The sequence below is a fragment of the Poecilia mexicana genome, unplaced genomic scaffold, assembly GCF_051168715.1.
Source record: "Poecilia mexicana isolate PSO_F unplaced genomic scaffold, ASM5116871v1 scaffold_2, whole genome shotgun sequence".
NCBI classification, from domain to species: domain Eukaryota; kingdom Metazoa; phylum Chordata; class Actinopteri; order Cyprinodontiformes; family Poeciliidae; genus Poecilia; species Poecilia mexicana.
The window spans coordinates 46,275,807-46,294,550 of NW_028263371.1; the positions used below are offsets into that span (position 1 = coordinate 46,275,807).

The following is an 18,744-nucleotide window of genomic DNA, read 5'->3' on the forward strand; positions in this document are numbered from 1 at the left end:
TTTGATTCATTTTGCAGTCCAAGTCTATTACTGGCTAAATTCTACCGCTAAAAGGTTTTGCTGGATGGTAATAAGTTTATCTTACTTTGGTGGTAATTCATTTACTCAAAAACATATTTCTATTCTGGACAGTATGAAGTTTACTTGAGATCTGTGCTAGTTTCATGTACAGCTGCTTTGCAAAGCCTCTATATAATGTGAATGCACTAGCATTAATTGAAGGTGGGTCGACTTATTGCTGCTCTGAAGAGTTGTCCACCGTAATTAACAGCAAGCAGAACATCTTTGCATAAGAAGAAAATAAGCAGAAGTAGATGGTAGCAGGGGGCCACTGAGTGGAGGGAGAGTACCAAAATATCATCCTAAATGTTTTTTTTTATTATTATTATTTTTATTGCATCTATTTGACTATATTTTGTGCAGACTCAAATTCTATTTTATGTATGACAATTTTATATCTTTGAAAACAATTTCTCAATTGCAATTTCTCAGTAATTGGAGACACATGTTGGGTTGTGCTTGGATAGGGAAGCCAAACCATTTACCTGGCATGGTTTAGAGCTTAACTTAAAAAAAAAAATGCATGATGCACAATGCATGATGTTGGGATACACACATTATGTTTACACTACTATAGCTACACCCATCCTCCCATCTGAACCCTGACATGCTCTCCTATATTAACACCTACAAATAATTAAATGTCTATGAAAGAATACTAGATACTTCCTACATACTAATGCTCCCTTTGGCTGACAGAACTGTTGCATCAGTGGTTGGAATCCACTGGGCCACTAATGGTGTGGAGGGATATCTGACATCGAGATCTTAGCAGTAAATCCTTTACCCACTGGGAGTTGTGATACATCCCTGCTGTGGATCACACCTGTTTGTCTAGCAGATCCACAGATACTTGATGTCAACAACTCAAAGTCATTGTTTTTCTTGTCAAATTGTTCCCGATACATTTTATATCTTGAATTATTTCAGGAATGAATCTCTGTCTTTAATCTTCCTCTGGGCACAAAAAGTAACGACTGAACAGATGATCTCAGAGGTTGCAGGGGGGTGTAAGGAGATAGCAGCTCAGTAATATAAGGTGATGTAAGCCCATTTATTGATTTAAAAACTAACAAAATCTTTAAATCAACTGAATACCACAGGTAACCGGTGCAAAGAACAAAAGAAGGATTTCTGAGGCAGACCAACACATAGAGAATTGACAAGAGACAACAGAGGGTTTGAGCATCAGAGAAAGAGATCACTGATCTTATTTGGGAAAAATTCCTATTCTGACAAAGGGAGTCTTAACACTATTATTATACAATGCTTTGAGAAACTCACATTGGAATCTCAAATGACACCAAGGTACCCATGGGTACAACTGAGACTTGAAAAGTTGAGAAACAGTAATGGGATCTTAGTGAGCCTTGGGACCAAAAACCAACACCAACATCACTGATATGTTTTCTTCACACATGGAAACTCCCCGACTCCATTCAGTCGTCACAATTTGGCCTTTATCAGACAGACTAAAGCTTGTCCAACTTTTGAAGACAAAAGTTCGACTGCAGACAAACTTAAGTTAGCCTCTAAGAGAAGCTATGTTGAACAGATCAGTGTTATTCACTTAATCTAACTGTTGTTATAATGCTATCCCTGATTGTTGTAAATGTTCATGAAGCAGGCGACAAAGATGTGCTGATTTCGTCGTCAGCAACAGAGTTTTGAAATTTAATTAGGCGAGTTGTAATGAGCCGAGATAAACTATAAAGATGCTTAAGATGGCCTGGTTTAAATTTAGCAACACATCTAGAGCTTTTTTAGAATTATTTGCACAATGCAAGCCCCGCTAAACGAGGTTGAGGGATGTACTCAGTGTGGCAAAGAAACAGAGGAGAAGCAAGGGATCAGATTTAACAGTAGCCTGTGGTGAAATATTTACTTGGCCTAGATTCATATCTAATGAGCTTAAAGAAACACAGTTATGAAAACCAAACCGGAGTTAAATGTTTAATGTTGTGTTGTTGTGAGCCACACGAGAGAGGCCTACACCCTTCTTTAAATGAGCTCATCGTTCAGTTTTCATATACGTTTGCTGAGTTTAAACATGGTTTTTAGGCTTTCTTCATGTGCAACATGGCTGTTGTCCTCTGAATATAAACAGACTGAAATATTATCTCTTTTGAGTCAGATAACATTAGATCAGTGTTTATCCTCTTTTACGCCCATCTGCTGATTGACTTCTAATGTTTTGTGCTTTTTGCCTGTCTTAATTATGCTGCGAAAAGTTTTACTGCTATAGCTACTTGATACGTTTGAAGTCTTCCTCCTTGAATAAACAAGGCCTTTCCCAGTTGGAGCTGTTCTGCAATATGAACTTCACTAACCCATTGTTTGCATGCCTTTTTTAATTAGGAACTATCTATTCATGGAGCCTGTTGTAAAGCCCTACACTTTAGGGGACCCGCCCAGCACTTTTCTAGATTTGCAGCCCAAGGCCAGTGAAAGAAAACTCAAATAAAACAGGGAGACAGAGAGAGACCCCACTGGTTACAAACCTTGTAATGGGTCTAATAATCCGACGAAATCTATCATTTTTATGAAAGGCTTTTTGTGTTTTTAGACCTTTTCTTCATTTTTTTACTGAGCTACATGTGTGCCACTAAAGATAAAGTGAAAGAGCACAAGTTGCTTTGGGAATTTCAAAGCATTATAGTTTGCTCCTTAGGAAATGCAGTTTAGCAGAATCTGTGGTGTAAAATGGGCTTTTGTTGTGTCAGCCTTTGTTCTGAGTCTAACATTGTTCACAATAATCTGCAATCATGCACCTAAACTCTTGCTATTAAAAGGCAAGCTAGTGCCATTTGCAACTTGTCAATACAACACAAGTCAAAATTTGGAAATAAATTTTGATGGATGGAAAGAAGGAAGGAAAAAAGGGAAGGAAAGGAGGCAGGAAGATGCTTTGGATGACTCATCAACTGTGATTGATAGTTTCCATGCTTCTCTTGTTTTCCAACCACTAAAACTAAATATTCAGTTAGGATACCATTCTTTGATGGAGGCGATAATTATTATTGCACAGAGTAAATGTAAAATTGTTCCATAACATGGAACACATGGCAAAATAAGACTGAACAAGTGGTTTCAAAAACAAAAGTTATTAGAATACTGGTTGGTTAAAAGCACCACTGCTAGCACAGATTTACATGGTGATACATTCCAGTACAAAACTTTAACTTGTTTTAAACTCCTCATCTTGAACTGCTCTGACTGCTTAAAGTATTAGTGAACCCATGCTGTGGTGCCAAGTGGTTAGAAGCTTGCAAGCATAATGCTATGATAATGTGAGTAGAACTTTTCCCTGGAGTATATTTTAGAGCTTCATTGTGAGTTTTAGCAAACTACAGGTCTCCTCAGACTGCCCAGGAGTGGATGTGCTCGTTATGGATCTTTGAAATTCTGGACAAAGCTTCAGTTATAGCCTTCACACCGTGTTCAGGGAAATCTCTCCGACATCAACAGAATACTAACACTACTCCTCCTTGACATTTAATTGCTTCTACCCATCTTGTTAAATAAGAGCTGTGATTGAGCTCAGTGGAAGTTGTTTTTTTAATGCAGATTGCCAAATGCACTCTTTAAGGCACTTTAAGTCCTCCCTTGAAACCTGAGGGAAAAACATAAAGGGGAATTTGCTAACACAGCATTTTCTCTCGCAAAGTGTTCCTAATTGTGTGCTAACAAGGAACTAATTCGAACGTGGACTCATCAAGCAAGCTTTCATATTTGGGAATTTGATGTAATTCAAGGTTAGCGTAATTAGTATGGGAGGCTGATGAAATCTGTCTAAATAATGAAGAGTGGTTTAATATTTAGGACAAACTTCTTCCGCTAAACAGTGACAGGAAATCTTGTTGGGACCTCAGTCCTGCTAAATCAATTCATAGGTCTGTAATAAATCAGCTAGAGTCTTGCAACTGTATTCATACTCTTTAAGCTAGCTTTTTTTTTGGAAAATGATTTTGATTGGGGTTTCAGTGCAAAGGGGGGAGAATATAAATGCAAACCAATTCTTCAATTACTCCACCACACAAGATTTCCATTGAAATACATTCAAGTTTGCAACATTACAAACTGTGAAATAGATCAAGTTGTATAAGTACTTTTTCATTGTTCTCAATTATAATCACAGAGATTCTTCCCACCTTAACACACATAGATGAACACTAAGATTGAACAGAGAAATCTCATGTCCCAGTCTGTTGTTCTACCTACCGTGCTTCCCCGAAAGTAAGACAGTGTCTTACTTTCTTTTTATCCCCAAAAGCCCCACTATGTCTTACTTTCGGGGTATGTCTTATATTGGAAAAAAATTGTCGAATTTTTTTGTTTTAACCATAAAATTAACGGCAGTGACAAGTGCAGGGGACGGCGCGGTGACGTATGAGAGGGGGACGGCGCAGGCGTGGGCAGGAGGAGGCGCTCATTTGGATCAGACGGAGGCGGCAGACGCGGTGACGTATGAAGGGGGGGTGGCGCGGAAGTGGGCAGGAGGCGGCGCTCATTAAGATCAGAGGGAGGTGGCAGACGCGGCGACGTATGGAGAGGGGGACGGTGTGGACGTGGGCAGGAGGCGGCGCGCAGCTAGATGAGAGGTGTTTATATTAGGCTTATATTAGCCGACCCCCCTGAAACCCCCGATACGTCTTACAATTGGGGGTGTCTTACTATCGGGGAAACACGGTATTACAACAACGTATTTTTCCTTAAAAAAAAAAAAAAAAAATCCTCATCTGTGTCATGGCTGAAGCTTTGTGAATTACAAAAAAGAAAAAAAAGTGCAACATGCTGAAATGAAATTTGACACAAAAAATTTGCATTTTTCCAAATTATAACTAAGTCATCAAAAACATTTGTACTATTTTTTAACATGTTTTTTGTATGTCTTTGTGCCTGAGACAACAATGTGACTCACACAGTTACGCTGTGTCTTCGAAGCCCCACTTGCTCCTCACCGCCATAAATTATTCATTCGGAGCAGCATGAAAAACCCATGTCAATTAGCCAGGTTTATTTTTTTTTCTCAAATGAAAAGCAGCGGGTCTCTCTCTTCATGCCAACCAAAGGAGTTATGTGGTGAAACAGTGCATTATTTAGCATTTCTGGTCATGACTGCTCAGACTACATGGCCTCATTCTTCTTTTAAAAAGGAACAAAGGGACAATGTTAGTTATTCTCTTTGATTTGAGTAGTTTTTTTTTCTTTTTTAGCAAGGATAGACTCAAGGTTTACCTGCTGTATTGTTGCTGTGACTGAATTTAGTTTTCAGCTCCTCTTTGTGAGCACTATGTTTCACATATCTTCACTCGTTTCAAAAAGTAATTACTGAATGTAATTTTTCCTATCTGTCTGAGCATGTAATGTCAGCAACACTGCTTCTGCTAAGATCAACCGTAAAAAAGCAAGGTATTTGGGACAGAAATTTTATTAGTGCAAGGAGGGAAACAAAGAATAATGAAAAAGAAAATCTGAAAAGCATAGACTGAGCACTGGACACTCCTTCAGAATGCTCCTTTCCCATGTGCTGTCAAACGTGTCTTCCTTTCTCCACAACTCAGTTCTGTTCAATGTTTCTTGAATTTAAATAGTGTGACTTTAAAAAGAAAAACTGTTTTCTATAACCAGCATGTACTCTTTCATATAAATTAAGACAAAACATTTGCTTCTTTAATATTGTCACAGTACTAAAATATAAAAAGTTTTCAGTGATTAAAGAAAGTAATTTAAAGATGTTCTGCCTATACTTATATATGTATTTAGCTCCATCTGCTAAAATACTGTTTTGATGACAAAAATCTTTCCTAGAGTGCCAGAGAGAACTATACATGTACTTATCCTGGGTGTGGATATTATGTTGATTTGGGTTTTTAAAGACGCATTTTTCAGTATCTTTCAAAAACTAGAATTTGTGTTTGAGTTTGAAGTCAATGTGTATTTTCCTGATCTACACAATCAAAACTATACACACAGATTCAAATATACGCAATACTTGAGAAAATGTTCTTGATCAGATTCTGCCTTGACCAACTTGTTTTGTAGTCATGATTGGAACAAAAATAAAGAAACATGAATATTTAACCATCTTTATTATTAGAAATGGGACAGACTATTAAAGTTATTTGGTTTCCTGGCATAGACCTGGCCTTTAAAGCATAGTCTAGATACATTGTGAATAAGACTAAATTCACAATTACTGCAGAGGTTAGTGTTAGTCAGATTTATCATTTACAAAACCAGTTTTTAAATGTGCTTTTAATCTCTGTCTTGAACATCCAGTTGTATCTAAGTGTGAGCCATCTGACACAAACAGGTTCATCAGAGAGAAATTACATTGATTAGAACAGGGCTTTTCATAGTGTGGAGTGTGTCAGCCCTGGGGGTGCCAGACCTCTTCAGGATGGAACAGGTGGGAAAAAAAAAAGAGAGAAAGTAACTGGGGACATTTAGCTAACTTAACCAGTCCGATGCCAGAGACAGAATGGATATATTCTTAGTACCTAAAGCGATGATGAGTCTGGGCCAAGCTCAATAATAAAGAAAGAAGTACATTTATGGAGTATTTACCAGACATAAACGTTCTGCCAAGAATAGCGGCTGAATAACCAGACTGAATTATGCTGGAAGCTACAAAATAAAAAAGGTGCTCAATGTGCAACGTCCTAAATAAAATGTACCTAAATGTTTTTTGGATGACTTCAATTGAATGAACACATGTGAGAAGCTGTATGTATAATTTTGCTATTTCAATTAGAGAAAATCGTGTCATTACATTCAACGATCAAAAATATTATTTGATCATGTAAATTCAAAGTTGTGGATGCAATTCCTTTTATTTTTACTAATTACTGAAGTTTATCACCTATATAGTAGCGGTTGAATGCATATTTAAAAGTCCAGTTGTGGTTTTAATTCATTATTTTGTTCATGTCCACTGAAAATTTATTAAATGGACTTCTCAATTGTATTACTGTTTTAAATTACCTGCATGACAAAATGTCAGTTTGTAACTCATATATTTCTAACTGAGCAATGGGAAAGAAATTGAATATGATTTTTCCAGCCAAGCAACCCCCTGCTAACATTTAGTTGTGCAAAAGTTTTAACACTAGGAAATCAACCAAAGCCCTCTCAAATACTTTAAACTTTCCTAATTTGTCATGATTATGCCACTTTAATCATTTAAGTTTTGTTTTCATATTTTTAAAGACTGGCAGAGTTGCTCGTAGTTTGGAGGTGTTTGTTACACAGCAGGGAGTACTTTCCTTTTTATTCCTCCATTTTAAGAACATTAAGTCCAGCTTTGAGGTAACAAATATCTCTGAAATCTTTGGTTTCATAAAAAAAAACATGTTTATTTATTTTGTTTTTGTTTGTTTGCTTAAATTGAAAGGTTTCATTTTGTCCACCACATTTTTTTTTTTTATTCCACAATACGTTGGTTCACTTCTGGGGGGTTTCAAAGCGATGGCACACATAACAAAACCTTTCTGTGTTTGCTAATAATAACAGAATCTGATTAGATTTAACCAGGCCACACTTTAATCAAAGGTAGATTTGCAAACATCATGATCGTGGCATAAGCTTCTACCAGCGAGTTGTTGTCAGCAAACAGCCCTGTTGCTTAGTAACTATGCCTGCAGTGAATCATGACTCTAATGGCCCTGGGCTGCTCAGGTAGAATTAGTTCAACTAAGGAGAAATTGAAAAAAACAAAACAAAACAAAAAAAACATTGCAGCTTAAGGAGAACTTAAATGTTATTTTTGTCTTCATGAAATGGAGAATGTGGACACAGCTGTAGCTGACAAAACTGCTGAAGTAAAACCTAAAATGTAGCAATCATTAAATCAGTGTTTTATCTCGCTATTAATCACAAAATCCATTTGTCAATGGCTAATAAATATGCAATACATCTGAAATGCAGAGCTAGTTGGCCAGTTGTAAACTGGATCTTTGAGGTATTAAAGAAAATAAAATAAAAACATGAAATTATTTTATTTCAGTCATTAAAAAAATATTAAGTTGATGTTTTCCTATATTATATTGGCCTATATAAAGAGTCTGTTGTCAGCACCAGAGATGTTGGTGAATGTATTGTTGCAATACATACATATGTCATCTTTATTTATACAAGCAGATCTGACACAAGGTCTCATTTCCAGGAGGAACCAGTTTTTCATGATAATTTTGACAGTTATGATAAGGAGGAATAAAATAACTATTTAAAACAGACACAAAACAGGGAAAGTCAAATTTTAATCCATATTCATTTTCTTCAAAACAGTCTGTTTTAAAGATGGAAATTTGAGAATGTGAGAAATTATTTTGTGGTCAAACACACAAACGGTGAAGAAAACAAACAAATTCATTAGTAACTCGGGTATCATTGCTTATGTGTGGCAATTTAAATGTATTGAGTTTTATTTACATAAAAGGTCGTTTTATAAATAAAATAATAATAAAATAAATTCTATACACAAACCCCATCTAAATATTTTACCAGATCACAGGGCTACAATTCCCCACTTGAAATTCTTAAAATGTAAATTATCTTCCTATAATTGATTGAATTAGGATATAATAATAATAATAATAATAATAATAATAATAATAATAATAATAATAATAAACATGCACACACAGCTAGCTTATCTACAGTGATTGTATCATCTCACACACACAAACACACAAAAGCATAAACAAGATGTCAATTGGGAGCAAAAGTAAGTCTTAAAAAGAAACGTGCTTAATTCAGTAGTTCAGGAAAATGTCAATGATTAAGACTTGAGTGGTTATTATTAGGATTTTTTAAGTACCGGTAATATTCTTCAGGACTACAGATTTGTCCATTTTCTCTAATGAATAAGAATCCATACCAAATTAATTAATTAGCCATTGAAAATCTACCAAAAATTTTGGTTGCCATGTTGTGGAACATTATGAACAGTGGATCATAACTTTAATCAACCATAACATTTGACTTCTTTGAAAAATTGATGATCAGGCTTTTGAGAATTATAAGGGAAACATTTTCCCCACTTTCAATTTTTGTCAGAGTAACAAATGCACAATGTAAATGTTATAATGGGCTTTCTTGGTAAAAGCCTGTTCTGTTTGAAAATGTTTGTAAAAAAATTTAATTCAGGCATTCTGTGAAGTATTCATAGGATCCAACTGACCATTATTAGTACTGTATATTATTATGTTTTAAAGAACTTACCTGATCCTGGTGTTATGTTATTCTAATGTATGCGCTTTGAGTTTCTGTAGCCTCATTATATTGGGAACGATTTCACCTAAGCCTTTTTTATAGCTAAATCAAAGATGCACACAAAGGAAGGAGGCTCTATCCTCGCTGACTGGCTCCTTTCGGTTGGCTTTCCTTCTGTCGATAATGGAAGAGGCTTGTTGTGTCAAGATCGCCTGCATAACGAATAGCTTCAGCAAACAACTTGACCACCTGTGGAACAGAAAATGAGCATTTTCTTCAAAACCATGACACAAAATAAGATAAATGAAATAATTTCCCTTCTCTGGTGACATCACTTTAACTGACCTGATAATTTGTAATGAGGGGAACACCATGATCAACAGCCATCCTGCGGATCAGGAAGTTATCCTTCAGATGTCGCGTGTTGTTATTGGGCAAGTTCACAACCAGGTCAATATGACCCTGACTGATCAATCTACAAATGGATACAAAAACTCTCAGTAACAAAAGAAGAAACATTTTAAACACTTAAAACAGTGCAGTGAATAGTATTCGCAGATGAGAGATGTTTTTTTAACTAATTTGTACTTCATGGACATGCACATGAGTGATCTGAATACATTGGTATTATTTGCATGATGGAACGCTGTGTTTTGATGAAATGTCAGTTTCTAAATGTTTCCATGGGTAAGATCTGATCTGTTCTAATGTCAAACTAAAAGACTGTGAATAATTCACCTAAGAATTCTTCTCTTGTCATTACTGAATTGGAAAAGTACTCATTTGTCAGTGGCAACTCCTAATGTTTGGGAGAAGCACAGCGCGCGAGCCAAAAGTAAAACCAAAAATAAAACACTAAAACACATGTGTCAAACTCAAGGCCCGCAGGCCACATGTGGCCCGCCATGTCATTTTATCTGGCCCCCCCAGCATTTTATAGGCTGATGATTGACTTAAAATTGGTTTTGAGCACGAATTGATTACAAACTACATCTCCCACAATGCATTCCGATTGTTACCAGCCAACATTGCGGCTTCTCGCCACTAGAGAGCAGCAGAGTCGCCTCAAGCTGCTGATTGATTTTCCCAGCGAATAAAACTGAGACATCGACGAGCTAACATCAAAACGTCCAAGAAAAGAAAAATCAATTTACAAGTAAGACTGTGAATGAAGATGTGTGTGAGTTGGTGTCAGGGCGGCAGGTGGCGCTAGACTTTTTTTGTTATCCTTATCTTGACCGACAACATAAAAAAAAAAAATTAAAAAAAATCGGTCATGTACTATTTTTATCCGTGAAATTACAATCATATTAACATCGGCTATTTAATCGCATTTTTTGCGGTTTAGTTAATATTCACCGTGAATCCAGATCCCATCACAGATTAAGCAGATAAATGTATCTACATTTTTCTCCGTAGTGACAAAAACCACTGACTGAGGCCCCAATAACTATTAATAAATTTAATTAAGCGACTTCACTTAAATTAGCATCACTTCACCCGCTGGGGTCTGAACGCACTTCCTCCTCGTTCCCATCTGCAGAAAAATCTGCGCTAATTCATCAGTCAGTTGGATCTGTCTGATCCAAACAGATGTAAAACTCTGTGAGTGTTTTACCCTGTCCGGTGTGCGCTTTTACCAGGATTATTATTTATTTATTTGCGTGGTTTCGCTTCTCCGAAACGGACAGATGTTACGTCTGCAGCTCCTCCAGAGCGCCGCTCTCCTGGGTAACGTGAACCCAGAAGGCTCCATTTGCTAAATCCGCTGGATGAGTTACTTCCAGCGGTTTTTAATTCTTTGCAGCGGCGGAGCTGCGTCTGCAGTGGTTGAGCAACGGACTGCGCATGTTACAGTCTAATTAACTTCTGCATCGTCATTTATTTCCTCAAGATAAACTACCGGCTCCTCAAATGGATTACCACAATCAGGGGTCCAGCTACATATTATTCAGGTGGGTGCGAAAACATAAATGAACCATTTTTTAATTTTGAAGTGTTGATTGTATTTTTGAACCCTTATTTATTGTAAAGTGTTGATTTTATTTTTGAACCCTTAATTATTTTGGAGTGTTGATTTTATTTTTGAACCCTTATTTATTTTGAAGTATTGATTTTATTTTTGAACCCTTATTTATTGTAAAGTGTTGATTTTATTTTTGAACCCTTATTTATTTTGAAGTGTTGATTTTATTTTTGAACTCTTATTTATTTTGAAGTGTTGATTGTCTGAAAGACCTTACACATGAATTGCCCCATATGGGGTTTGAACCAACGACCTCAGCATTACCAGCCCGGTGCTCTAACCTGCTGAGCTAACTCACCTACCTTACAAACTGTTGAGTTTCCATGGATTTATGAAGAACTTACATGATCTTACCACAATGATTTGATAGAAGTGCTTATAATCTAATGTTTTTCAAAACAACATGCATAATATTTTATTTTCCAGAGATTTTGTATTTTGAAGTATTATTATTTTTGAACCATTTTTAATTTTCAAGTGTTGATTGTATTTCAGAGATATTTTTTTTATTTTAATGTGTTAATTTTATGTTTGAACCATCTTTTATTTGTAAGTATTGATTTTATTTTTTAGCCATTTAGCCAAGTCTCTGTAGAACCATTTGTCTCTGCTAATGACATCTTCAATACAATTTTTTGATCCCGGGCTTAGTTTATGGACTGTAATGTGAAATTAGGCACAATTATAAGTCAGACAGTTTGTTCACCAAGTTACTGTGCTAACAAAATGTGGATCATCTACCAGGAACACTCCAAAGAGCATGAGTTTCTGTAGTGTAGTGGTTATCACGTTTGCTTCACACGCAAAAGGTCTCTGGTTCGAAACCAGACAGAAACAGATTTTGCATGTTCTCTTCATCACAGGTGTTTACTAAAGGTCAACAAGGTTCTGTGGTGTCATGGTCTGTACTCTGAATCCAGGCATCTGAGTGCAAGCCTCAGTTGAAATTTTCATGCGTTGCATCTCACATCATCAACTTTGGAACCTCAAACTGAAACAAAGCAGAGAAGTTCAGTTCCTGTAGTGTAGTGGTTATCACGTTTGCTTCACACGCAAAAGGTCTCTGGTTCAAAACCAGACAGAAATGGTTTTTGTAGGTTATGCATCTTTTGGCATGCAGTGAGACAATAAGAGCCTTCCTCTTTCGTGATGGTTCATTTGCCAGTTGACTTCAATGTTGGCTTCTTTGAAATCAAAGCTGCTTTACTTCAATTACCAATTGGCAGTTCTATGGCGTAATACACGTGTCAAAATCAATGCCCGCCGGCCACATGTGGCCCCCCAGCATCTTATAGGCCGATGATTGACTTAAAATAGGTTTTGAGCACGAATTGACTACAAACTACATTTCAACCAAAGGTTTGTAATGCGCTTCCTAACCAGACGCTCCAAAACTCTTCAACACGCTGTCAGCTCCCGGTCAGAAAGACACATTTAGTTCAGAGACCATGAGATGATATTCAGAAAGGATTTTTTTAATTAAGTGATTTCAGTTGCCTCTGAGACTAAATCTCTGTGTAAAGTATATCATGTCTGCCTATGTGACTTGTTTTTATTATTTGTTTGCTTACCTTTAAACACTGATTTAAATATTGTAATTTTTAAACTGAGCAGTAATTTTACATCCATTGAAACTCAAATGTAATATTTAAAACTTTAATACATAAAATCAGTTATTTAACTATATGAGGTGTTGTTTAATTTATTTTTAACATTGTATTTTTATACATTTATGCTAGGGGAGCCCAAGTCTAGTTTTCCAGAGAAAACTAGACTTGGGACATCTGCAACATCAACTAGACATCTGCAGCTTTAGATGCATTCCTTATCTAACACACCTGGACCATTGACTCATTATAAGCCTCTACAGACCTGAATGTTGGAAATCAACCTTTTGTCTGGGGTGTTTTAGCAGGGATGCACTCCTGATTTGTACCGTCAATGTGGCCCATTGAGGGTGGCCAATATGCTGAAGTGGCCCTCGGTAAAATTGAGTTTGACACCCCTGCACTAAAAAGACTAAAAGTACTTTCTGGGGACTAATGGTCTCAGATTTTTTACCCTGATCGTATGGATCAAACATTATTACTGACAAAATGGTTAAATAATTTGATAACCAGTGAGAAATTTTATATAAAACTTTTTAGCACAAAGAGACATTATTACGGGACAATATTGGTCATACTTTATGCAATTCTCACCAACATTATTTCTGTCATCTTAGCAATGTGACTTCTTTTGCATTTAGAGTTTACATTTTGCGTTCATGAGCAGTTTTGAAAACCTATTCAACCTAATTTATTTTTAAGTTTTGGAATTATAAAACAAGACTTTTTAATTAAAGAAAGTCTGTAAAAAACACTTGCTAAGTATTCCCATTCATATGCAAATCATACATTTATTACAGTATCTTAATGAATTGCATTGTATCACATTACATAAAACTTAAATCATTTTATGATAAATGAACAAACTGAACTATAGTTGAGTTTTGAATGAAATCATATCAATTCATCATTTCCTGAACATAAACTCTTAATGCAAAAGGTTACCTGTTGTTTTGTGTCAGCTACAGGAGACAGCTTTTACATACAAGTTTTAATAAAAAAAAAAAAAAAAACATTTATACTGTATGACTGACCAAAAAATGCCAGCAAATTACCAAAAAACAAACAGACTGCAAATTACCTGTTCTGTACAGAAACCCTACAAACTCAAGAATGACCAGTAAGCACTGAAGAAAAGAAAATAGACTGTGGTAAGTCAAAGTGACCCTCATACTTGATCTAATTGGACTTATTACTAAGAAAACCTTCTTCTCTGGAACAAAGAAAAACAGAACAACACAAACCCCGGAACTAATAGAGGCATTTTTCTGTTTTTATGAAGGATAATTTGAGGTATATTTGTAGCTGTAATATAGCCTGCAACTGCAAAACTGAAATAGCAATTTAGTTGCAATCAACATGTACCAAGTTATATAGATTTGGAATGAGCAAACCTATTGCTTTGTTTAAAGTAATTAAATATTATATCTCTAGATCACGATGACATGTAGTTTGCTAATCACAACAGTTTTGTATGCCATGAGTTGTAGCTTATGTAATGCAGGGGCCCTGAACATAGTATATAAGAATGATAAAAATAAAATTTTGTTTTGTTTTTCTCCCCAGCAGTGCCACTATTTCAGATTGAAATTTTTCAAAAAACATGAATATTTATTTTCTGTAAAATTAGTAAATAGCAAAAAGAAATGTAAAAATGTGCTATGATATACTTGTTTTTAACAAAATCATAGGAAGCACAATCTATGACTTTGTATTTCCCTGAAGGATAAATATGTGACACAGAAATCTATTTCTTTTAGCCACAGGCCAGTAGGTTAGACAAGGTCTTGAGTTTATGTTGCTACCACACACCCCACTACACACAGGGAGCAGGATGGTGAAAGAAATATATTTAAAAAATGCAACAAAACCCAGTGTTAAAAAAACTAAAGAAAAAGGCACTTCTGCATCACCAAGACTCTTTAAAACCATTAAACAGCATCTACATAGTAGGTGGCTGTTTGTGAATGATGCCAAATACAAAAAAAAAAAAAAAAAAAAAAAGATCTTTGACCTACTGATGGACATTTCAGTATGTGGAAATTAATCAACTGTACTGTGACTTTACTTGACAGGGTTTAAAAAAAAAAAAGAGAAAATGTCTGCAAATTACCTCATGTTAAATATGGTAGAGGATTCCAAATTTAACATTATAATACTGTGGACTGGTTTGTCTTCCAAAAGTCCTTGGAAGGTTGTAACAGTGCAGAGTATCATAAACTATTTGAAATACCAGGAGAGTTTGTATAAAATTCTGCTGCCCTTCAAAGGGCAATGACAGTCTTACCCCCGTTTTCTTAAACCTAGAGAAATGTTGTAGGGAACAAAAAGTGTTGCTCAGTTGGCAATGCAGGATACGGCAAGTATTGCCATCAGGACAACCAATAATTTCACCACCTTTAATTTAGTGAAAAACTAATATTTCTGACTTAGATTTTTGCCCACTGAATGTGTATATTATCCAAGTTAAAGGTTTGACTTTAAAAAATGTATTTTAGAGATGGGAGACACACATATGTATTGCTGTAATAATACCATTATAGTATATAAAGTAAAAATATTCCAACCTTTTTATACTGGGCAACGTTGTGTTTCCTTCTTTTTCAGATGGCCAGGCTACTGGAATGGCAGGTACATCATTGGCACACAACCAGGCTGAAGTGGCTTCAGTAGCATAGAGCTGGATGAAAAAAAATCAGCAAAATTAGCATTTAAAAAACATGCTTTTGTTTATTTTACTAATCTAATCAACTAGTGTTCAAACTGTAATGTCTGACTTTCAGTAAATGTCTTGTCAGCAGTGTTTTACACAAACTGTCAGCTCTCACCTTGAAGCCTTCTTCTTTCAGCTGATGTGCCGTGGCAAGGAAATTCGGTCGGAAAGATTGCTGCAAGGAAAGACCAGATTTTTTTTTTTTAAATGAAGATTTTCAACAAGAAAATAAGAAGATAGTTTAATGCATTGCTCCTCTGTTTATCTGTATTGCCTTTAAGAAATGTAGGGAATAACACTGACCTTCTAATAATCACAAGTTTTTCATCCTTAATTCTTAATACCTCAATACTTCTTCACTCTTCACACTGAAGTACCTTGTATATTTTGCATCACTAATTGTATTATTTGTTTTAAAAAACAATCAAAACATGATTTAAAAGCATTGCAAAGAATAATTTTGTTTTACCAACAATATTGGTGATTAAATATTGAACATCAGTTCCTATTCATGCTGATATCTGGGGCACTTTATAGAACTAATGTTTGTGAATTGATACTCATGTAATCATGGTTAAAGTAATCCAGTAGGTGTAGATCTGGATTACATTATTAATATTGTCCTTTGAAAGATGACATAATGGCGCTACTAAAAATGAGACCTTCTCTCTTAATGAGACTTACCTGTATAAATAAAGATGAAATTAAAAAAAGAAGATAAGTGAATGAATTATGTCTATGCATGCCTTTAAAAAAACTAACAGCCAAATGTATCTGTTCATAGGCTGTGTATGGTTGATCTGAGCAAGAATCGACAGTCAATAAGTCAAAAGTGCAGCTCTGACTATGTAATAAATCCTGTGTTTGATTTTTTTAATATAGGCTTCGGATGGTGAACGTTTTCACCACAACCTGTTGTAGCATTCTAACAGTGGCCAGTATTTTATTTTTATTTATTTTATTTTTTTTGGATTGTTCAGAACAAAAATAAACTTGACTTATCTTCAACATCTTTTATTTTTAGCATAATTACAAAGAGGCTTCTGAAGTTCCTGTGTTGCTTGATTTAACCAGCATCAAACACTTTCCCATGTTTATTTGAAATAATACTTCTTGCTTTCAAAGTTATTCAAAGCAATTAAAAATTCACATAATAATTCTGTGATGTTTTAAATGAGGACGCCTATAAGCTTCTGTTTTCTGACCACAGACTTTGATTCAAATCCAGGATCTTCTTTCTGCAGGGCAACAATGCTACAATCTGCTCCACTAAGCAGGCCTAATCCATTTCCTTAAAATCTTTTACAATTTATTAAAAGTCACAGCAGGGCTTCTGCAGTGTCTGGTTTATCAACCTAAAATATTGTAGCTTGAAAATTGTTTTTGAAATGATCATGTCATTTAACACCTTAGATGTTTCAAAACCTTTAGATCATGTGTCATGGTAAGATTAGAAGTTCGACCCAGTCAAAGTTAAGTTACACAAGTAATTATTTTATACATAAACAAATAAAACAAGAATGCAGAGCTAGCACTGATGGCCTAAAAGTTTTAGACCACTTCCGCAAAGTTTATGCACCTTGATTTGTATGTCAAGGTGCATTAAAATCACCTTGTTGAATGTGGCGTGCTGTTTGAGGTGAACAGAACAGAAGGAGCGTCGACCTGTAGGAGGCTGTACTGTTACCTGAATTCCAATCAGGATGCCCTTCTGTGGCAGCTTAAAGCCTGTGGAGAGGATGGCCTTCAGGAAGGCTGAATAAATGTTTGGTCCAAAACAAGCTACCTAGATTAAGACAGAAATGGAACCATTTCAGAACTGTTAGAATAACTGATTTTTAAAATTTGTCATAATAAGGAACAAATGGGTTTGTACAAAAAAAAAAAAAAAAACAATAGAATCAGGCTGGATAACTGCAGCTCACTTACTTCTCCAGTGGAAGCCATCTCACAACGAAGAACGGGGTCTGCATCCCTCAGTCGCGGCCAAGAGAACATTGGTGCCTGGAAAAAAGCATATGCATTCAATTTGAAGGAATAGGATGTCCCAGCATGTGAGCCACTGTTATGCTTGATTGCTGCTTTTGAAATATGTTCTTTTTAGCAGCTTGTGGACTTAAAAAAAAGTTTTTTCAGCAGGAATACTTAAAGTAGGGCAGTACAAAAGCAATTTTCTAAGATTTTTATTCTAAGAACATACAATTCAGAAATCAAAAAAGCAATTTCTGTTAAGTTCCTATAGCTCTTTAAAATCATCTATTCATTCACAATGTGTGGCTGTCTCATTTGGAGGAGCATCTTATGCGTTGTAGATTAAAGTGAGTGTCAGGACTCACTGTCAAAAGGAACATTTAAGGGGCCAATTATTTATTCTGTCATCTATAGGTTAAAACACATAAAACACATGGGCTGGCTTATACAAGGAGTGAGTTGAAATTCCCAACATACCTTCCAATATTATCTTGCAATAACTACATATAATTGTTGCAAGGATCAAGAGGAAAATGTTTTATTATTTCTTCTCAAATAACATCTGTTTGAAGATATAAAGATAACCAGGGTTGCTCTGAAAGCTAAAGAGAAGGCACACCATAAGGTGCAAGGGAATACGCATACTTGCTAAAGAGGGACTAAATCCATTTCATAACTGCTTGCAGTTCCAGTTTGAAATAATATTTTAACATATTTGAAGTGAAATGACAGATCATATCACTTTGTTTTTCAGGATGTTGTCTTCCAAAAGAAGAGAGTTAAAAGCAGTTCAAAACTCCAGCTACATTTGAATTTAAAAGTTTGGTAGAGCAGGGGTAAATGGAGATCTACACTTTCAAAGTATTTAAAAAGAAATGAGTAAAACATAAAAAACATCTGTAGAATGATTAAAACAAAGCAAGTGAAGAGAATGAGTGAGAAAGACAACAGAAGAATAGGAATAATTGAAGAGAGATTGAAAAGGAAAGGGAACAAGGGAGGAGAAAGAGGCACAAAGTCAAGTAAGGGAAGAAGATAAAATTGTGGCAATAGAAGATAAGATCAGAAGAAGAGCACAAAGAACAGAAAAGTGTAGAAAGAAGCGACAGCAAACTCTCGCTATTGTATTATGCAAAAAAAAGTAAGAAAAG

The 18,744-nt window shown here is 35.5% G+C and overlaps 1 protein-coding gene and 1 non-coding gene across 2 annotated transcripts in view; one reads left to right on the forward strand and one right to left on the reverse strand.

The window, feature by feature from the left end:
• Nucleotides 1–8,304: 8,304 nt before the first annotated feature.
• Nucleotides 8,305–18,744, reverse strand: part of cps1 (carbamoyl-phosphate synthase 1, mitochondrial) — a 63,836-nt gene continuing 53,396 nt past the window's right edge. The window contains exons 33-38 of the mRNA XM_014988800.2: nt 17,552–17,626; nt 17,310–17,408; nt 15,738–15,797; nt 15,477–15,589; nt 9,622–9,751; nt 8,305–9,525 (exon numbers count right to left, since the gene is read on the reverse strand). Coding sequence (XP_014844286.2) covers nt 9,412–9,525; nt 9,622–9,751; nt 15,477–15,589; nt 15,738–15,797; nt 17,310–17,408; nt 17,552–17,626 — 591 coding nt within the window. The 3' untranslated portion in view covers nt 8,305–9,411. The remainder of the gene's footprint in view (nt 9,526–9,621; nt 9,752–15,476; nt 15,590–15,737; nt 15,798–17,309; nt 17,409–17,551; nt 17,627–18,744) is intronic.
• trnav-cac (transfer RNA valine (anticodon CAC)) lies at nt 12,067–12,139 on the forward strand. Its single transcript has one exon. It is a non-coding gene; the product is annotated as a tRNA-Val (tRNA).